The 23365-nt window shown below is 40.9% G+C and overlaps 1 protein-coding gene across 2 annotated transcripts in view; it reads left to right on the top strand.

The window, feature by feature from the left end:
- The window catches only part of LOC124720010 (ankyrin repeat, PH and SEC7 domain containing protein secG-like), a 78902-nt gene that overhangs the window by 30290 nt on the left and 25247 nt on the right, over positions 1 to 23365 (top strand). For both annotated transcript variants that reach the window (XM_047245250.1, XM_047245249.1), the window contains exon 3: positions 14272 to 14848. In XM_047245250.1, coding sequence (XP_047101206.1) covers positions 14272 to 14848 — 577 coding nt within the window. The remainder of the gene's footprint in view (positions 1 to 14271; positions 14849 to 23365) is intronic.

The raw sequence follows: 23365 nt of genomic DNA, 5'->3' as shown, positions 1-23365 counted from the left end.
TCATTTCCTTTATTAAGTGTAGTAAGGAGCCTGTGCTGATGTGTGTTTGTTCATTTATCACATGTTTGTTTTCTGCTATGGCTTTCTGGATGTGGAAGTTCTCTTGCATTTGTATAAGATGTTTGTCATGGTTGCTTATTCTCATTATTTTCATTTCTTGTTCCATGTTTGTAGGATGATGGTTGTAGTGTTTTAAATGCTCTGCAAATGTGGAATGGTTTGTTTCATACTTCCAACATCTGATATGTTCTTTGTATCTTGTTTCAAAATTCCTGCATGTCATGCCTATGTATACTGCATCACAACTTTCACATTCAAGTTTATATATTCCTGATTGTTGGAATTTGTCCCTCTTGGTAGCTGGCTGGCTTAGGTGTGATTGAAGGGTTTGCCCAGGCTTATATGCTATTTTGAAGCCCTGTCTCTTTAGGATGTTTGTAACTCTGTGTGTTAGTTTATGTGTGTAGGTCATGGTGTACCATCTGGTTCTTTTCTGTGTGGTGTTGTCATTGTGTGTGTTTGTTGAGTGTGTTTGTAAGTTTTCAGCTTGTGAGTTCTTTTGTATTGTGGAAATATTGTGTTTGTTTTTCATTTGTGTTTTTATTTTTTGGTTGAGCCTGTGTACTGCATGTGTGTCATACCCGTTGTTCCTAGCTATTTGTATGATCGTGTTCATTTCTTGTTCATAGTTTCTCTTACTGAGTGGGATTCTGTTTAATCCATGTAACATGTGCCTTAGTGCTGCAAATTTCTGGCTTTGGGGGTGGTTGGATGTGGAATGTATTATTGTGTCCATGGCTGTTGGTTTTCTAAAGATGTTAAATGTATGTTTTCCATTTTCTTTTTTAATTGTAATGTCAAGAAAATTTATTTGATTTTCTTTTTCTTTTTCAAGTGTGAATTTTATGTTCTTATGAGCTTTGTTTATTTCTGAATGGAGTTCATCTATTTTTTCACTTGGCTCGTCTACCAAACAAATAATGTCATCCACGTATCTGTACCAATATATGATTTTGAAACTTTCATTTGTGGTTATCTTATCAAATATCAGATTTTCAAGGTGACTGATGAAAATGTTTGCTAGTGTTCCTGATATTGGGGATCCCATGGGCAGTCCATCAGTTTGTAGATAATATTCTTCCTCAAACTGAAAGTAGTTTTGTTCAGTTGTCAGTCTGAGCATATATGTTATTTCTTTTATTGCGTCTGTGGTGAGGTTGCTGTGGGATGAGAGATTTTGTTCTATGATTTCTATTGTTTCTGTGATAGGGATGGAGGTATACATATTTTCTATATCGAATGAAATCAGTGATGCTGTGTGTGGTACCTGTATGTTCTGTATATTTTCTATTAGGTTTCCTGTGTTTATCACTGTTCTGTTGTTTTCTACTTTATAGTGTTTTGTAACTAACTTTTGGAGGTGTTTGGCTATGCGGTATGTTGGGGCTTTCTTGAAGTTGATAACAGGTCTCATTGGCATTCCGTCTTTATGTACTTTCGGTTGACTGCGGAGTGTTGGTGCTTGTGGGTTTTTCTGTGTTAAGTAGTATTTTTGTTTGTCTGTGAGTGTGTGTTCAATGTTTTTCAGTGTTCGTTTCACATTTGCCTGGAATCGTGTAGTTGGATCTGACTTCAGTTTTTGTATTGCGTTGGTGTTTATGTATTCCTTGGTTTTTGTGATGTATTGCTCTTTATCCATGAGTACTGTTACATTGCCCTTGTCTGCTCTTGTTATTAATACGTTGTTGTTTGTTAACTTTTGTTTTAACCTTTTCATAGTAGCTGCTTCTGTTTGGTTGCTCTTATTGTGTGTCTGCTGTGTTTGTTTTATTATGCCTTTTATTTCTTCTTTTACTAGTTCTCTTGTCAGTCCTATATTTATTTCGCAATTATTTTGTTCTTCTTCACGTGTAAGGATGTGTTCGGTTTCTACTATGAGATTTTCTATGTATTGATTGTTCACCTTGCTATTGGTGCAGTGTTTCAAACCTTTTTCCAAGAGCATTTTTTCGTTTTCGTGTAGTTCTGTCTCTGTTAGGTTAACTAAGCGTGGATGGAATGAGTGTTGGTGTTCATGTGGTTTCACATTTAAACTGTAAATGTATTTTTGCGTCTTTTTTACTGTTAGTTTCGTTATCTTGTGTTTATGTTTGTTTTGTAAATGTTTCATTGCTATGTATGTGTTGTGCTCAGTTTTTTCTACTAGTGCCATGAAAACTGCGGCGTTTTCTACGTTTTTTGCCAATTCTAGATGAGTCTCATAGAGCATCATGTTTAGGTGCTGTTTTTTCGAATAGAGCATCTTAATTGCATGTAGTAACCAATATCGTTCTGCAAATGATTTCGACTTTTGTGCCACTGTAGAACTGTTTTTAACCTTTACATTAATGTTGCTTGGAATTAAATCGTTCTTTTTGCATGTTCTGTTGAATTTTATATGCTGTATCGTCTTATGGAGTCTCAGATGTATTTTCTTGAACCTGTTGTACACGTGGACAGGGAATGCTTGACATAGCTGTATTGACATCCTCAATTTTTTGGTCCTGTCCTCCTCAGTTGCGCGTAATACTACGGTGTGTTGATGATTTTCACTTATGGACCGTCTGTCAGCAACTGAATAAAACACAATTTTAGTGCCATACGCGTTTCGCCTTTATTTTCTGCAAGGCATCATCAGTGGCCTGTAATATGTACGTATGTTAGCTATTTTATTTACATTTTTTGTCACTGTGCCTATAGGTTATAAACAGTTCTGGTGGTTGGTATTTCCTATTAAGTAGTAATGTTTTGAACTGTACTTACAGGTTGCGTAGACAGTTTCTTACATATTACGCTCCTGTTGCATTTTTGGTCTTGTTCTTCTTCCTATGAGCGCCAATTTGCTGTTTTTTCTGCATTCCACAGGACTATGCACTGAACGCTTTTTTTAATGCAATGCTTTGGTTTCTGTTGCCGACTGTCAAATGTTTCTGCCAAAGATCGAATATTACTGCCAAACTTATGAGTGTAACTATCGAAGTATCAGTGGTCTGTTCGTGTATGCATTTGTGTGTGCGCTTGTGTGTGTGTGTGTGTGTGTGTGTGTGTGTGTGTGTGTGTGTGTGTTTTTTTTTTGGTGTCATATTATTTTATTTTATTTTATTGTATTTAATTATTTATTTTTGTTTATGTCCTGTGTATGTGTGTGTGTGTATTGGTGTGATATATATATATATATATATATATATATATATATATATATATATATATATATATATATTTGTGCTGTGTATGTGTGTCTGTCTGTATTTTGGTGTTATGCATTTTTTTTTTGGGAGTGTGTGTGTGTGTGTGTGTGTGTGTGTGTGTGTGTGTGTGTATTTTGGTGTTATATACTTTTTTTTATGTTATCATTTCCTTTATTAAGTGTAGTAAGGAGCCTGTGCTGATGTGTGTTTGTTCATTTATCACATGTTTGTTTTCTGCTATGGCTTTCTGGATGTGGAAGTTCTCTTGCATTTGTATAAGATGTTTGTCATGGTTGCTTATTCTCATTATTTTCATTTCTTGTTCCATGTTTGTAGGATGATGGTTGTAGTGTTTTAAATGCTCTGCAAATGTGGAATGGTTTGTTTCATACTTCCAACATCTGATATGTTCTTTGTATCATGGGATCCCCAATATCAGGAACACTAGCAAACATTTTCATCAGTCACCTTGAAAATCTGATATTTGATAAGATAACCACAAATGAAAGTTTCAAAATCATATATTGGTACAGATACGTGGATGACATTATTTGTTTGGTAGACGAGCCAAGTGAAAAAATAGATGAACTCCATTCAGAAATAAACAAAGCTCATAAGAACATAAAATTCACACTTGAAAAAGAAAAAGAAAATCAAATAAATTTTCTTGACATTACAATTAAAAAAGAAAATGGAAAACATACATTTAACATCTTTAGAAAACCAACAGCCATGGACACAATAATACATTCCACATCCAACCACCCCCAAAGCCAGAAATTTGCAGCACTAAGGCACATGTTACATAGATTAAACAGAATCCCACTCAGTAAGAGAAACTATGAACAAGAAATGAACACGATCATACAAATAGCTAGGAACAACGGGTATGACACACATGTGGTACACAGGCTCAATCAAAAAATAAAAACACAAATAAAAAACAAACACAATATTTCCACAATACAAAAGAACTCACAAGCTGAAAACTTACAAACACACTCAACAAACACACACAATGACAACACCACACAGAAAAGAACCAGATGGTACACCATGACCTACACACATAAACTAACACACAGAGTTGCAAACATCCTAAAGAGACAGGGCTTCAAAATAGCATATAAGCCTGGGCAAACCCTTCAATCACACCTAAGCCAGCCAGCTACCAAGAGGGACAAATTCCAACAATCAGGAATATATAAACTTGAATGTGAAAGTTGTGATGCAGTATACATAGGCATGACATGCAGGAATTTTGAAACAAGATACAAAGAACATATCAGATGTTGGAAGTATGAAACAAACCATTCCACATTTGCAGAGCATTTAAAACACTACAACCATCATCCTACAAACATGGAACAAGAAATGAAAATAATGAGAATAAGCAACCATGACAAACATCTTATACAAATGCAAGAGAACTTCCACATCCAGAAAGCCATAGCAGAAAACAAACATGTGATAAATGAACAAACACACATCAGCACAGGCTCCTTACTACACTTAATAAAGGAAATGATAACATAAAAAAAGTATATAACACCAAAATACACACACACACACACACACACACACACACACACACACACACACACACACTCCCAAAAAAAAAAATTGCATAACACCAAAATACAGACAGACACACATACACAGCACAAATATATATATATATATATATATATATATATATATATATATATATATATATATATATATATATATATATATCACACCAAAACACACACACACATACACAGGACATAAACAAAAATAAATAATTAAATACAATAAAATAAAATAAAATAATATGACACCAAAAAAGACACACACACACACACACACACAAGCGCACACACAAATGCATACACGAACAGACCACTGATACTTCGATAGTTACACTCATAAGTTTGGCAGTAATATTCGATCTTTGGCAAAAACATTTGACAGTCGGCAACAGAAACCAAAACATTGCATTAAAAAAAGCGTTCAGTGCATAGTGCTGTGGAATGCAGAAAAAACAGCAAATTGGCGCTCATAGGAAGAAGAACAAGACCAAAAATGCAACAGGAGCGTAATATGTAAGAAACTGTCTACGCAACCTGTAAGTACAGTTCAAAACATTACTACTTAATAGGAAATACCAACCACCAGAACTGTTTATAACCTATAGGCACAGTGACAAAAAATGTAAATAAAATAGCTAACATATGTACATATTACAGGCCACTGATGATGCCTTGCAGAAAATAAAGGCGAAACGCGTATGGCACTAAAATTGTGTTTTATTCAGTTGCTGTCAGACGGTCCATAAGTGAAAATCATCAACATACCGTAGTATTACGCGCAACTGAGGAGGACAGGACCAAAAAATTGAAGTTGTCCGTGTGGTTGCAAATGTGTGAAAGAAAAAGCCAACACACAATGCACAAAAGTTCCATATGTGTGGGTATGCAGTGATTCTGTATATGTATTCACCCCAGAAGTGCCGAGGTGTAAGCTGGTGTGAGTCAGCAGGTTAAATACCCAAACACCACCTTTATTAACCCTTTAGCGAGAAGCCGAAGTGGGAGCCTTTTTCGTCCAGGCAACCCCTTTCCATGGTCGTAGACTTGGCGCGCGGCTCAGCTCCAGAAACAGGTGTTCCTCCTGTGACAGTGCGTGTCTGCGGCCAATCACTGGCACTGAGGACAGTTGACGGTGATCAAGGACAGCGACAGGTCATACTTATAGCACACCAGTGGCGAGACGCAATCAATACCTTCACCGCGCGATAACAACGGCGAAGTCACTGATGACAGTGCCACTAAAGCAGAGTTACTAAACAGGTTTTCCGCAACTAATTCACCAAAGAAGACGAAAAAAATATTTCGGAATTCCGATAAAGAACAACTGCCTAGATGAGAAACATAGAAGTAGACATCCACGGTGTAGCAAGCAGGTTAAATCACTTAATAAAGGCAAGGCCTCCGGTCCAGATTGTGTCCCGCTGAGGTTCCCTTCCGATTATGCTGATGCTATAGCTCCATATTTAGGAATTATGTACAACCGCCTGCTCACAGATTGTTCCGTACCTAAAGACTGGAAAGTTGCTCAAGTCTCACCAATACCCAAGAAGGAAAGTAGGGGTATTCCACTGAATTACAGGCCCACAGCACTAACGTCGATTTACAGTAGGGTTTTGGAACATATACTGTGTTCGAACATTATGAATTACCTCGAAGAAACCGATTTATTGACACATAGACATCACGGATGCAAAACACATCGTTGTTGTGAAACACAACTACCTCTTTATACTCATGAAGTAATGAGTGCTCTCGACAGGGGATGTCAAACTGATTCCATATTTTTAGATTTCCAGAAGACTTTTGACACCGGTCCTCACATGCGTCTTCTAACCAAACTGCATGAATATGGAAAATCGCCTCAGTTGTGCGACTGGCTTCGTGATTTCCATCACAGTCCGTAGTAATAGACGGAAGGTCATCGAGTAAAACAGAAGCAATATCCTGCGTTCCCAAAGGAAGTGTTATAAGCCATCTGTTGTTGCCGAGCGGGGTAACCGCGCCATCTAGGGCGTCTTGTCACGCTCCGTGTGACTCCCATCGTCGGAGGTTCGAGTCCTCCATCGGGCATGGATCTGTGTGTAGTCCTTAGCGTAAGTTAGTTTACGTTAGATTAAATAGAGTGTAAGCTTAGGGACGGATGACCTCAGCAGTTTGGTCCCATAAGACCTTACCACATATTTCCAAATTTTTCCCTCCGTTGTTCCTGAACAATATTAATGACATAGGAGTCAATCTGAGTAGCCCTCTCAGATTGTTTGTAAATGATGCTGTTATTTACCGTCTTGTTAAGGCATCAGATGACCAAAACGAACAGCAAAATGGTTTAGATAAGATTTCTGTATGGTGCGAAAAGTGGCAATTGAAGCTGAATAAAGAAAAGAGTGAAGTTATTCACATGAGTGCTAAAAGAAATCCAAAGAAATTTTGATTACGCGATAAGTCACACTTAATATTAAGGCTGTAAATCCAACTAAATACTTGGGGATTACAATTACAAATAACCTAAATTGGAACGATCACATAGATAATTTTTTGCTTAGAGCAAACCAAAGACTGCAGTTCATTGGCCGAACGCTTAAAAGCTGCAACAGCTTTACTAAAGGGACTGCTTACACCAGCCTTGTCCGTCCTATTCTGGAGTATTGCTGTGCGGTGTGGGATCCCCATCGGGAGGGACTGATGGACGACATAACAGTACTGCGCTCGTTTTTCATTCATAATTGACTCTTGTCTTCCAAAGCTGAAAAAAATGTGTTTGTCTAAGGTGAAAGACGTAAAAGCAATACACTGGCGTATGTTTACGATTATTTGGTTTATTAAGGAAAGGCAAGCCTAAGTTTCTAGCATTTGTAGACTTAGAGAAAGCTTCTGACAATGTTGACTGGAATACTCTCTTTCAAATTCTGAAGGCGACAGGGGTCAAACACAGCGAGTGAATGGCTATTTACAATTTGTGCAGAAACCAGATGGCAGTTATAACAGCCGAGGGGCATGAAAGGAAAACAGTGGTTTAGAGTGGAGTGAGACATGGTTGTAACCCATCCCCAACGTCATTCAGTCTATGTACTGAGCAAGCAGTAAAGAAAACAAAAGAAAAGTTCAGACTAGGAATTTAAATCTGAAGAAGAAATAAAAGCTTTGAGGTTTGCCAATGACATTGGAATTCCCTCACAGAGAGCATAGGACCTGGAAGAGCAGTCGAATGGAACGGACAGTGTCTTCAAAGGAGGATAAAAGATGAACTTAAACAAAAGCGAAACGACGATAATTGGAAGTAATCGAACTAAATCAGGTGAGGCTGAGGGGATTAGATTAGCAAACGAGGCACTTAAAGTAGTAGTTGACTTTTGCTATTTGGGGAGCAAATTAATTGGTGATGGTGGAAGTAGAGAGGATGTAAAATTTAGACTGGCAATGACAAGGAAAGCGTTTCAAAAGAAGAGAAATTTGTTAACATCGAGTATAGTTTTAAATGTCAGGAAGTCGTTTCTGAAAGAATTTTCATGGAGTGGAGCTGTGAATGGATGTGAAACATGGACGATAAATAGTTTATACAAGAAGAGAATAGAATCTTTCGAAATGTGGTGCTACAGAAGGATGCTGAAGATTTAATGGGTATACCACGTAACTAATCTGGAGGTACTGAATAGAATTGGGGAGAAGAGAAATTTGTGGCACAAATTGATTAGAAGAAGGGATCTGTTCGTCTGCCTTTTTTTGAGGCATCAAGGTATCACCAGTTCGGTATTGGAGAGCAGCGTGGAGGGAGACCAAGATATGAATACATTAAGTAGACAGCCGTAGGTACTTTGAGATGAAGGAGCTTACATAGGATAGAGCAGCATCAAACCAGTCTCTGATCCGAAGACCACAACAGCAACAACAACAACAACAACATGTTTACGATAGAAATCAGGAAGGAAAGCTATTCATACAGGGTTACAATTCTAGATTGAAATTTTCACACTGCAGCAGAGTGTGCGCTGATATGAAACTTCCTGGCATATTAAAAGGGTGTGCCGGACCGAGACAAGAGCTAAAGACCTTTGCCTTTTGCAGGCAAGTGCTCTACCATCTGAGCTACCCAAGCAGGACTCACGTCCCCTCCTCTGGGCTTCAGTTCTACCAGTACCTCGTCCCCTACCTTCCAAACTTCAAATAAGCTCTTCTGCGAATCTTGCAAGGCTAGCACTCCGAAAAAGAAGGTATATTGCGGTGACATAGCTTAGGCACAGCCTGGGGGAATGTTTGCAGACTGAAATTTTCACTCTGCAGCGGAGTGTACGCTGATATGAAACTTCCTGGCAGGAGTGCTAGTGAAATTTGGAAGGTAGGAGACGAGGTACTCGCAGAACTGAAGCCCAGAGGGTGGGACGTGAGTCGTGGTTGGGTAGCCCAGTCGACAGAGCAGTTGCCCGCGAAAGGCAAAGTTCCTGAGTTCGAATCTTGATCCGGCACACAGTTTTAATCTGCCAGGAAGTTTGAGGGTGACAGTTATTGACCTACATGAAATGAAATCGTCACAGCTTCTGGACGGTTTGCTTTATGACGTTCAAATTGCACTGTTGGCTGCGAGGGATGATGGGAATTAGTTTGGGTATGCACGTGCGCCTTGTTGTTGTCGGCTATGTGCACGAGAAAAGTTACGGTACAGCGTACCTGAACATATACCACTTGTGAAGGCCTACTACACGAGCAATAACAGCCCAAATGCGGCTCAAAGGAAGTTGTGTGATCGAGATCAAGATGAAGACAACCGGTCCGTGTGGGCTAAAAATCAAGAATATGATTCGCAAGTTTGAGAGAACGGGTAGCTTTCGTGCTGACAGTGTTCGCAATGTCGGTGGACCGAAACGGATGGAAACGCCTGAAAACATCAAGACGACAAGCGCTGTGTTTCAAACCAGCCCCAGGAAATCTATCAGACGAGCTGCACAACAGCTGGGAATCAACTGGGAGGCACTGCGACGTATAGTTGTTGAAGACATGCATCTTTTCCCATACAAAATTCAAACTCCTCAGCCATTAAGCTAGAGGGCCATGGAACAGCAGTTTTGTTTCGCCTACACTCTTGTCTCCAGAATTGACGAACAGGACTTTGATGTGAATATGGTTTCGTTTCGCGCCTAAGCCCACATTTATTTGGATGGGTTCGTCAATAAGCGAAATTGGCGCATTTGGTGGACTGAGACTGCGCATTCGGTGATCGAGAAGTCTCTTCACCCTCAACGGGTGACTGTGTGGTGTGCAGTCTCCAGTCACGGAATAATCAGTGGAATATTCTTTTGGTGACTACCGAACGGTACATAAATGTTTTTGAAGATGATATCATCACGATTATCCAAAGTTACCCTCATTTCGATAAGATGTGATTCATAGTGCTCGACCCCTTCGAAGCAGGGAAGTGTTTGATGTTCTGGAGGAGCATTCTGGGGACCGCATTCTGGCTCTGGTGTACCCTGGAGGCACTGGCATGGGCCTCGATTGGCCGCCATATTCTCCGGATCTGAATACATCGACTTCTTTCGGTGGGGCTATATTAAGGTCAAGGTGTACAGCAATAGCCCAGAGACTATTGCTGAGCTGAAAACAGACATTCAGGAGGTCATCGCCAGCATCGATTTTCCGACACTTCAGCGGGTCACGCAGAATTTCGCTATTCATCTGCGCCACCTCATCGCCAATGACGGCAGTCACACCGAAGATGTCATAACCTTGATCCGAATATATGTAGTAAAGTTTGCATTTTGAATAAATTATAACATGCCGAACTTTGTAACGAATTAACATTTTTTTATTCTTCTTTATATACAGTCAGCCAGAAAAATGTATGCACACCATAAGGAGCGAGATGTATTACTTAAGTGTTTATTTTACAATTGTCTGGCCCTGGTAGCTGAGTGGTCAGCGTGACGGAATGTCAGTCCCGAGGTCCCGGGTTCGATTCCCGGCTGGGTCGGAAATTTTCTCTGCTCAGGGACTGGCTGTTGTGTTGTCCTAATCATCATCATATCATCCCCATCGACGGGCATGTCGCCGAAATGGCGTCAAATCGAAAGACCTGCACTAGGCAACGGTCTACCCGACGGGAGGCCTTAGCCACACGACATTTCATTTCATTTTACAATTAATAATTCATCACATATGTTGTACAACTTTCAGCTTAGCATACGGTTACTTTAAGTGTTAAAATGTTTACAGTCGGTGGTTACACACATAGCAGAATGACGAGCGGTCGTTAAAGGTCTCTAAGCACTATGGTACTTAACATCTGACGGCATTACTCCCTTAGACTTAGAACTACTTAAACCCAACTAACCTAAGGACATCCCACACATCCATGCCGGAGGGAGGATTCGAACCTGGGACTGTAGCATGAGCGCGATTCCGGACTGAAGCGCCTAGAACCGCTCGGCCACAGCTTCCGGCTCGTCGCAACTATGTCAGTCACTGTTAGAGTGTAGATCGCTGCACATGTCGCTGTAATCTCCTGGCGAAGTTCCTCCAGCGTGCGTGGCTTACGTCGATAGACGTTATCTTTCACAGTTCCCCACAAGTAAAAGTCCGTAGGTGTTAGATCTGGCGACCGTGGAGGGAACTCTATGGGTCTTCTTCATCCAGTCCAATGCCCCAGCCGCGGGACACGAAGGGAATTAGAATCCCCATCGAACACCCCATGTTTTTGTCGGCCACTTTTATTTGTATGGATTCGTTAGTAAGTGAAATTGGCATGGTTGGGTGCTGAGGGTCAGTATTTGGCGATCGAGATGTCACTTCACCCTCAATGGGAGACTGTGTGGTGTGCAATGTTCACTCATGGATTATCCAAATTCACCATGGAGGTGCACTTTTGGGACCATTCTGGTTCTGATGCACACAGAGGCCACTAGCATAGGCCTAGATTGTATTGACTATCAGATAAAACAGCTATGCCATGCATACATGCTCTATTCTCCTGTATTACTACATGTAACACTTCTCCGCCTTCCTAAGTACCTGTTCGTTGAATAGATTAAAGATAATTGTTTGTACACCACACTGCCAGACTCATTTGTGAACATGCGTAGAACCTGTGTAGAGTGCACTCCAATGGATGTCTTCTCTTTTATTATACAGCTTCCACATATCACTCTCTATGCATATTCCTACTCTCTCCTGTATCTCAGACTTTATTTGGCCATTTTACATCATGAGACGTTTCCTGTATACCTACAAAAGCTATGTATTTACAATTTCAAATTAAGTTTAATGATTTTACTCCTTCTTGGATTCTTCGTTTTTTTCCGAATCCAAACTGACTTTCTGATAATCGTGTGTCCACTGATCGAAGACAGTGGAAGCCTTTATTTGATAAGGCATTCACAACTAAGCTAAGACTTCGGTAATTTTCGTATTTTAAGACATTCCTCCTTTAAGGACAAATATTGTACAATGTTTTTCTAGAATCTGAGGGCAAATTCCCCTGTTTCTATATGTTACGCTAGGGAGTATCTAACAGATTTCTAATTCCAATTCTTCCACGTTCGACAAATTCAGCTAGAATGTTGTCTTTCACAGGGCTTTCTTGTTTCTCGGATTTTCAGAGCTAGCTGATAGAAAATAAGTGCAATAAATAGTAGTAATTTAAAATGTCAATTAGAGGATCAACCTGATCATCTAACGTAGTAACTGGAACTGTGACTATTTTCAACGCTAATAACAGCTTGTAATGAAGAAATCACACGAACAAAGGTCAGTTATCAGTACCATCTGCAACAATTTGGTAAGGTGTCATCAATTATCAAATGACGGAAAAAATGTGTGTTGAAAATATGGCATATTCTCTATGACTGGCTTTGACATATACCCCTACAGTAATGGCTTTTTCTCAGAGTGCAAACAGACACTAGCTAGAGCTCCACTTCCCTCACTCCACCCCCCTACCCTCCCAAACACACACACTAAGTCATCGTCTTTAGCAATTAACTAAACTGCACTAAGAAGAATATTCCCTTTGAAAATTTTTATTTTGAAGGTGATGAAAGGTAAATGATACTTAGCTTTTGTAGACGTTTTATTAAACCTCAGACTAATGTGTCAATTATACAATTGGTACTTCTTATTTGTAATGATGTAGCCGTTCTCATTGTGTCTAAGACTACTCAAAAATGGAAGTTAGCTAACTGTCTGCAGTGAAGTTATGCAGTTGTTACAAAACTTGTTTCCTCTACACCACTTCTCTCTCTATTGACACTTGTGTCACTGTCACCCGGCACCTTTACTTAAAATCAGTCAAGTGAAAATTCGTGCACTCTACTTACTGTTTCTGTATCACTTGATTGCTGGACTCCTTACTTCTGCAGTGTCAGAAACCGAACGATTTTAACTTGCCAACGCTTTGAGTCTGACTAGGTGCCACAAATAATAATAAAAATAAAGTACTGTACACATCTTACACTACAATAGTAGCCACTACATAGTAAGTGTTGAGTTGAAGTTTAATATTCTTTCATTTATTATTATGAAGTGAGTGATGACGAAATTTCTGGTCATTTGCTACAAATTTTTATGAGATATTGAAATATATGTGATCTATATGTCTCGATTTCTCCATCATGGTACAAAGTGAAAACTATTGTGTGGAGCAGGAGGATTATGTATGGAAGATGAAGTTCATATATTCGTTTGACAACCTGTAGCATGCACCACATTGTATCATTCATTACTTCTATAATTTAAAATTAAAAATTAACTGATGTTAACTTATGTAATAACTATTACATTGTTGTGAAATAGTAATGATAAACATGATCTTTTAGAAATAATTTAGTATTGTGAGCGAAACACAGTTGGACACAGTTGATTGTACCCCATACAAAGTTTAATTTTATCCACTGGGGGCGGGGGGTCGAGGGGGCCGTTATGCCACTACCCTACAAAATATTGGGTGTTGTCATGTTGGAATATGTGAGAAGTTGCCATCAAGCTATGCCTGCCACCTCTATATCATGTATCTAGAAAGTCATTCCAGACTGTGACAGCAGTTAGTTGATCCCCTGTATCAGTTCCTGGAGAGAAACATGCTGGGCTAGCGGTTAAGGCAGAGGGATACAGATTTCAGACATAAAATATCATTGTTTTCTTAAATAGGTACAGAAATTGGGACTGTGTGTTGAATAAAATAATCTCTTAGTTGTGTGCTAGATGTCCATTTTGATACCTTGAGCAAGTAATTGTACAAAGAGACAAATGATAGGAGGCCTTTATTTCCCCCCCCCCCCCCCCCCCCGTGGCATTTTTTACAAGCAAATAGGGAAGTATTAAGAGGAGATGTAATACATTTTCAAAAGTATTATTTCCTTCATCTACACACTTTAATCTACGTTGTGTGTGAATTTTATACTGATGGCAGCTTGATAAATGCACTGCACTGGCAGCCACTGCACTAGCAGCCACTCCCACCCTTCCCTTGGGAAATTGTGTTCCAGAATCCCTCACAGTGGAACGAGTTCAGGAGGCTGAGAAGGCCACGGCCGTGGATCTGGGTGCCCTGCTGGACGCCGGGGACGGCGCTGTGGTGACTCTGCTGGCCGGGGACACGCGGCTTGTGGCTCACAGGGCTGTCTTGGCCGCCAGGAGTCCCGTGTTTGCGGACATGTTCCGTCGCGTCACTGTAGAGGGCAGCAGCAGCCAGCTCGTACTCTCGGGCACAGAGGGTCCTGTGCTGCGCCAGGTGCTGGCATACCTCTACACCCTGCAGGTGCCCCAGCTGCCCAGCATGGCCCCACAGCTGCTGGTCGCCGCCGACGTATACGGCCTGTCAGTACTGAAAGCACACTGTGAGCAACAGGTGGTCGCCCAGCTGTCTGTCGAGACTGCGGCAGCTGCAGGTGTTATCGCGATTAGGCATTCCGCCAACAGGCTGAAACAGGCTGCCGTTGCCTTTATAAAGGCCCACTTGCTCCGTGTGATGGCGACGCAGGGCTGGGCTCAGGCTGTAGTCAACGACCCACAAACTGTTGTGGTGTTGACTCACCTGATTGCAGAGACACCGACAGACACCAGGTAAGCATGAGACAAGCTGCTCAACTATGTTACACAGCTCTAAGTGTGTGTACTGACAAGCCTTCAATGTCCACCACAAAGTTTAATTAGATGTGCATGCGCAGTAAAATACACTACTACTGATATCCATTTTCTTGTATACGCTATGTGATCAAATGTATCCAGACACCTGGCTGAATATGACTTAGAAATTCAATGAAGCCCTCCATCGGTAATGCTGGAATTCAGTGTGGTGCTGGTCCACCCTTAGCCTTGACCTCAGCTTCCACTCTCGCAGCCACAAGTTCAATCAGGTGCTGGATGATTTGTTGGGGAATGGCAGATAATTCTACAAGGAGTGTTGCACTGAAGAGAGGTATTGATGTTGGTCGGTGAGACTTGGCACGAAGCTGGCGTTCCAATATATCCCAGATGTGTTCTGTAGCGTTCAGGTCAGGACTCAGTGCGGGCCAGTCCTTCACAAAGACGTTACTGTCATGCAACCACTCGGCCACAGCCCATGCATTATGAAAAGATGCTCTTTCATGTTGAAAGATGTAATCGCCATCCCCAAACTGCTCTTGAACAGTTGGAAACAAGAAGGCGCTTAGAACATGAATGTAGGACTGTGCTGTGATAGTTCCACGCAAAACAACAAGGGGTGCAAGCACCTTCCATGACAAATACGGCCATATCATAAAACCACCGCCACCGAATTTTACTGTTGCCACTACACATGCTGGCAGAGAGCGTTCACAGGGCATTCGCCATACCCACACCTTGCCATCCGATTGGCACATTGTGTACCATGATTAGTCACATCACACAACGTTTTTCCACTGTTCAATCGTCCAATTCTTACGTTTCTTACATCAGGCGAGGCGTCATTTGACATTTACCACTGCGATGTGTGGCTTAAGAGCAGCCGCTCGACCATGAAATCCTGGTTTTGTCACCTCCCGTCTAAATGTCATTGCACTTGAAGTGGATACCGATGCAGTTTCGATTTCCCGTGTGATGTTCTGGATAGATGTGTGCCTATTACAGATTACGACCCTCTTCAACTGTCGGCATTCTCTGTCATTCGACAGACGAGGTCGGCCTGTACGCTTTTGTGCTGTATGTGTCCCTTCACGTTTCCACTTCGCTATCACATCGGACCTACGCATGTTTAGGAGTGTGGAGATCTCGCGTTTGACAAGTGAGACATCAATCACCTGACCACATTCGAAGTCCGTCAGTTCCGTGGAGCGCCCCATTCTGCTGAATCACGGTGTGAAATGTGCACTGAGGGCGCCAATATGGAGTACCTGGCAGTAGGTATCAGCACAATGCACCTAATATGAAAAACGAATGTTTCTGGGGGTGTCCAGATACCTTTGGTCACATAATGTATGTCATACAAATACCGGCGTTGTCTGCATTAGATTGTCACACACTAACAGAATAGCTTGTCTAAATGCTCTCAAGGAACACGCATGCTCGAAGTAAGCAAACATAAAGACATTGTACTTTGCAACTAAGCAGGTTGAATGCCATAAACAAGTGCCGATGTCGAACATTTCAAATATGGTATCTCGTAAAAGACTCGTACTTGGATCCTGCAACAAACACCACTGACACTCTGATCTACGCTACTTTTCGTTTGTTAACGTCAATAGGAGTTGGCCTATTTAGAAAAGTGTATCTTGTCACAACACATACACTTCCTAGGTATTAGTACAATCTATGAATTGGCTAACAATACGAGCTCCAATTCACTGTATGAAAACAGCAGATGAATAGCACTTTCAATACCCGCAATATTTCTGGAGGAAGCATTAGGTGGTTTACCCTACATATTGGCAAAATAGTTAAATTTCTTCCATACTGACACTCTAACATGGATCCTGGAAGTTGTTAAGGCCACTGCTCGCATAAAGTGGGAAATCCAGGTTCGGATCCCAGTCTGGCACAAATCTTCTAATGTCACCAGAAAATTGTAGAGCGAGAATCTCATCGTATTTTAAACTGCAAACTCATTTCTTATGCTAAATACAGCTGTGAAATGCAGCAGGATCTGTTCCTTCAGACATGCATCCTTGTCTGAAGGACATGCCATAGGAGGTTTTTAAACACAGGTACTGTAAATAGTATTCATATGCCCAGGCAGAGGTCGTGGCAACAATAAGTAAGTCTCTTCCTGTGTGAGAGTTACAGTGATTGTTCTACAGCAAGACATGGAAACTCACGCTGATATGTGGAGTTTTAGGTCGGTCATTGAAGCATCTTCGCATAGACGAAGTTGTTCGGCAATCATACTTGCACATTGGGAAATTCAGATTCCAGTCCAGGTCTGAGATCAAGCTTTTGACATCACCAGTAAACTGTACAGTTGGAGTGAATACATTTCTCGTACTTCATGCAGCTGTAGCTCACAGCAGTGCCTGTTTCTTCAAACATGCATGGATGTCAGAAGGCCATTGCACAGTAGACCCATAAACACACACACTGGAAATAGTAATAGCACTTTCTGATGGCTCACAATGCTTTCGTTCAATTGTAATAACATTTTCAACAAATCTTTTGTTAGCAGATAAGTTAGCAATCATGCAATAGCCAAGATTTCCATAGCTACATGGATTATTTAGGTCTTATTTGCAGTCAACATTTCTATTGAATTGCATGTGTACAACAAGCTGTTATTTACGTTAGCTCCTGAAGTGTTTGAAGAAAAAGGAAAATTAGCTGTGGCTACTGCAGGTTCCGTTCTAGTGATGGACACAATGATGGACTGCTCAGATCACAGACAGACACCACAGTGACATGTGCTGTTGGCAGCTAGGGAAAGCCCGCTCTGTTCTCTGTGCTGTACATGCTACCCTAAACCTCTTCCTTCAAAGTACCCTCTGTTCTCGTTTGTTGTCTCCCCTGCGTCTGGGAATGAGATACCTATAAAGGGCGTTATACTGTGTAAAGTGAAGGTGAAGAAGCGGAGCAGGTCTGTCGCTCCTTACCAGGACCAGGGAAACATCTACACTAACGTGGTGAAAAGTATCCGGACTCCCCATAAAACATACGTTTTTCATGTTAGGTGCATTGTGCTGATACCTACTGCCAGGTACTCCATATCAGTGACCTCAGTAGTCATTAGACATTGTGAGAGAGCAGAATGGGGCGCTTCGCGGAACTCATGGACTTCGAACGTGGTCAGGTGATTGGGTGTCACTTGTGTCATACATGTGTACGCGAGATTTCCATACTCCTGCACATCCCTAGGTCACTGTCTCCGATGTGATAGTGAAATGGGAACGTGAAGGGACACGTACAGCACAGAAGCATACAGGCCGACCTCGTCTGTTGACTGACAGAGACCGCAGACAGTTGAAGAGGGTCTTAATGTGTGATAGGCAGACATCTATCCATATGATGACATAGGAATTCCAAACTGCATCACGATCCACTGCAAGTACTGTGGCAGTTAGGCGGGAGCTGACAGAACTTGGATTTCGTGGTCGTGTGGCTGCTAATAGGCCACACATCATGCCAGTAAATGCAAACAATGTCTCGCTTGGTTTAAGGAGAGTAAACACTGTACGACTGAACCGTGGAAAAACGTTTGTGGAGTGACGAACCACAGTACACAATGTTGCCATCCGATGGCATGGAGTGGGTGTGGCGAATGCTTACTGAACGTCATCTGCCAGTATGTGTAGTGCCAACAGTAAACTTTGGAGGCGGTTATGATGAAGAGCAATTCTTAGGTGGTGATTGCATTTTTCAACCCGATCAAACACCTGTTCTTAATGCACGGCCTGGGTAGAGTGGTTACACCTCAGTAACATCCCTGTAATGGACTGGCCTGCACAGAGTGCTGACCTGAATCCTACAGAACTTTTTGTGATGTTTTGGAAAACCAACACCGTGCCAGGCCTTGCCGACTGACAAAGATACCTCTCCTCAGTGCACCACTCCATGAAGTATGGGCTGGCATTCCCCAAGAAACCTTCCAGCACCTGATTCAACGTATGTCTGCGAGAGTAGGAGCTGTCATCAAGGCTAATGGTCGGCCGACACCATATTGTATTCTAGCATTACCTACAGAGGGTGCCACGAACTTGAATTTCAGCCAGGTGTTTGGATACTTTTGATCACATGGTGTATCTCAAAATGCTGCAGCACAGTTCAAGGTGTGCAGCAACGTATTTTAAATTCCCTATTCCTGACGTTTCCATTCTGCAAAACGTGAAATTTTCGTTGTAGTGGAGTAGTCAGCTACATTAGTCGCTACACCCATATCAGTACAACACTTTTGCGTGTTGTGTATCTCCCTTTTACTTTCTAGATATATATGTGGGATTCGCTGACTATTTCTGTGACAAAATTCATTAACTCTAACGAACTATTCGAGGGGAATTAGAAAAAACGTTTTTGAAGTTTACTAAGCTCTAAGGAAAATGTTATTCTCAATTGGAGCATATATGGAAAATTTCTCTTAAAGAAGGTGATATAAAAACATAATTCTTGAACACCACTTGACCACCTCACAAGAAAGGCGACCGGGTTTCACAACAGCTCTGCCGCTTCAGGCAGTTCCGCATAATGTTCTGTCTTCCTTCACATTTCCTTCCCGCTTCTAGTCTGTTCCTTCCCGTGATATTGCCATACTTCAGTGCACTCCCTTGTGCAACACACTAAGGAAGGCGCTTTTTTGTGTGAAAACTCCGTACTTGGCTCTTAGAGGAGGGTCTGTCAAATATCTACTGACCATTCTTTGCTTAATTTCCCTTGTGGCTTTTGTAAATATTAGTCTTGCAGTATTTTCTTCTGGTAGAACTTAGTGTTTTCCTTTTCTGACCCGTTCCAGTTATTGGTCCATCCCCAACCATTTCAAAATGAAAGAGATCTTTAGATCCTTCTATTCTTTTTTATGAACATATCACATTATAAATACTCACTATAATGCTAGTGACTAGTAATTACCATAAATTACTTTTATTTTTAGATATATCTGAATTTTTGCGCACCACTTACTGAGCTGCTTCAAAAACTGGAATTCATATCCTTCACATAATAATCCTTACTCTCAATGATTCATTTCTCATTTATTTTTATTGTTACAGAAGTGTATTCCATAATTACAAACGAAAATCAATGTTTGAATGAAAATGCTTATCGGTATAGCCATGTTTTCAAGATGCCTGTTATTTACACATTAACCTTAAGGGGAGCCGGAGGTAGTCAAATCCAAAAAAATGACGATTTTTTTTGCTACCGAAAATTAATTGGAACATTCCTCTTTTAATGTAAACTTTGAATTATTGTTCTACTCGCCCTAGAAGTTGAGTTATTATCATTTTCCCCCACGCCTGCAGAGGAAATGGGCGGCCGCTAAATGCATCTAACACCCTCTCGTGACTTCCTGGCAAACTGCTTGGGATTTTCTCGGCCTCTTATGCATACAGCGGCTTATGTTACGCATACAACGAGTGTGCAAGGGTTGGTTACATTGTTTTCTGTGACAAATGAAGCGCTAAGAGCAGGGAACATCGTCTCTTTGCTGTTTACCGTTTCGAATTAGTTCAGTGTTGCTCCTGTTGTTGGTAGTATTATACTTCTTGTGTAAAGCGTTGTTCTGGTTACGATGCCACGTTTTAGTAACCGTGTATATAAGAAGAGGAAGAACGTAGGGAAAAGAAAATTAACGCTAATACCAAGTTGCGATACTACAATTACTGAACCAGTGTGTTCTGCTAAGCAACACATGGCCGGCCATAGCCCTGTGACATCTTCTAGCAAGAAGCTGACTGGTATAAGTGACAGATTTCGTGAATATGTTAGTGACAGTGATGATATTAACGAAGTACTGAATATTGGATTATTATCTTCAGTGCTGAAAGAAAGTGTTCTGTGCAAAATGTGTTCAAGTGTAGGAGTGGGACTAGAGATGACAAAGCACTTTGGTTTAGCTTGTGAGATGAAGATAATCTGTGCATGTTGCAAGTATCAAGTGACTTTCTACAATTCACATGCCAGTCTCTTTGGTGAAAATGGACGATCTGGAGTGTTTGATGTGAATGTTCAACTTGAGTATGGTCTTCGATCCATTGGATAAGGGTCTGCCGCTGGTAAACTGTTTTGTGGTATTATGAACTTGCCATCGCCTCCAAGCAAATTTGGGTACTACTGTGAACTGGTAAGATCCTCTGTTGAAGAAGTGGCTTTGAAAACCATGAAGGAAGCAGTGGAGGAATCTGTAGAAATGAACGGTGGGTCTAGGGATTTGGTAGTGGCATTAGATGGTTCCTGGCAAAAGAGGGGTCATAAATCCCTGAATGGGGTTGTAACTGCTACTTGTGGTGCTAGTGCAAAAGTGATAGATGTTGCAATATTATCAAAACATTGTAGGTGCAAAAATAAAGTCAAAGGAGAGCACAGTGGAACCTGTGAAGCAAATTTCAGTGGATCAAGTGGAGCAATGGAAGTGGATGGAGTGAAACAAATTTTTGAAGGTTCAGTTCCCAGATACAACGTTAGATGCAAATACTACCTTGGGGATGGTGACTCCAAAGGTTTCAAGACTATAGAGGAACTGAAACCATATGGAAATAAATTTGTAGTTGAAAAGTTGGAATGCATTGGGCATGTGCTTAAGCGTATGGGTGCACGGCTTCGAAGGCTCAAACAAACTTTGGATTCAAGTAACCTCAGTGATGGAAAGACAATAGGAGGGAGAGGCAGGCTTACTGATGAGGTGATTGAACGTCTACAGAGATACTATGGGTATGCTATAAGGCAAAATACTAGTAATGTTAGTGACATGCGAAAAGCAGTGTGGGCATTGTTCCTTCATACTGCCTCTTCCAATGAATACCCTCAACACAGCCTGTGCCCAAAAGATTCCTGGTGCAAATATAATGCAAAAAGGGACTATGATCACAAACATGGTTTGCCAGCAGCTGTGATAAATGCAATAAAACCAATTTTTAATGACTTAGCACAGCCAGAATTGTTACACAAATGTCTACACGGAAAGACGCAGAATCCTCATGAGAGCGTAAACAATTTGATTAGGAAAGTGATTCCTAAAAGGGTGTTTGTAAGCATAAAAACACTGCACTTTGGCATTTGTGATGCAATACCAAACTACAACCAAGGGAACAGTGCGAAGTGTGAAGTTCTGAAGGCATTAGGATTTAGAGCTGGGGTGAACACTGTATGAGCACTAAGAAATATTGACAGAGACAGGATAAGAGGTGCAGAAAGAAGAGAAAGGCATATGAAGTAGGATGGAACAACAGGCCAGAAAAGAAGACAGAAGAGGAAGCGTTTGGAGGATGAAGAAGAAGACCCTGATAATCCATTCTATAGTGCAGGAATGTATTGAGAAACTTTGATAGCCATTTCCCACAAATTAGAATTTTTCGAATATAAGGAACATTTTCTCAAAATCCACACAAGCTAGAGGGATGAAATTTTTATACAGCACTCCTAGTGGTCAAACTTACATTGTAACACAGCCATTTGGCAAAATGTGCAGTAGTTTCATTTCAGTTTAATTATAAAGCAATTATTTGTAAAAAAATTTGGATCATTAATAAAAAAATAAATGGAAGGAAACTAGAAAAGATACTCCAAAATCCCTCTGTCATAACTGCAATACTAAACCACTCTTTATGCAAGAAAAGTTAAAATTTTTCTATTTGGTAGTTTATTCATAAATGTTCCTCAAACTTAGTGATTTTAATATGGGCAGCATAGGCACCTCTGGCTCCCCTTAAATATGTAATTCTATCCGAATTATTTACAAATAAAGTTGGGAAATCTACTTCTTAAATAGCGTGCATGTCACAAGACCTAACCAGTAACTTCTTCATTGCCTCAAGCTATGTACACTACTGCATTGTACCTATTCATCTGCTTACCATGACATCCAGTTCACACACAAGTATCCATCCACATTACCTGCATGTACAAGAAGCCTCTGTTCTTATGTCAATCGTAAATTCATCGCCCAGTTTCTTTGTGAGAAATCACAAACGTTAACCAACACACACACACACACACACACAACTACAAGTGTAACACAGTTCTCATTTGATACACGTATCTCCAAACAGTTACTGCCATTGAACACCGCTGCTACATGTAGCATTGTTTGCAGAACCCTGGAAATGCTTGTCTTTTTCCATGACAACACTTGCTTCATAAGCATCACTTGTAAATTGCACGTCGTCCAAACACCAGCCACAACATTTTCACTCGTTATCACACTATATACAAATTTCCATCTACTGGCACATGTAGCATAGTTCCTTTATCTGTGCATTGCACTTATATTTAAATTATTATGCACTAATATAAAACACACACACACACACACACACACACACACACACACACACACATACACGCAAACACACACACACACTCACTCACTCACACACACTCAAACACTTCAGTGACCACCTTGCAGTCTCCAGATATTTGCCTGTATCTTCTTCTAACTTGAAGAAGGCACAATGGACTTTCTCTACTTTCTATGTGAAAGCATGATTT

This window comes from Schistocerca piceifrons, chromosome 11 (assembly GCF_021461385.2).
Source record: "Schistocerca piceifrons isolate TAMUIC-IGC-003096 chromosome 11, iqSchPice1.1, whole genome shotgun sequence".
In the NCBI taxonomy this organism is placed as follows: domain Eukaryota; kingdom Metazoa; phylum Arthropoda; class Insecta; order Orthoptera; family Acrididae; genus Schistocerca; species Schistocerca piceifrons.
The sequence above is the reverse complement of the archived record's forward strand: the minus strand, read 5'-3'. Positions and strand labels throughout refer to the sequence as shown.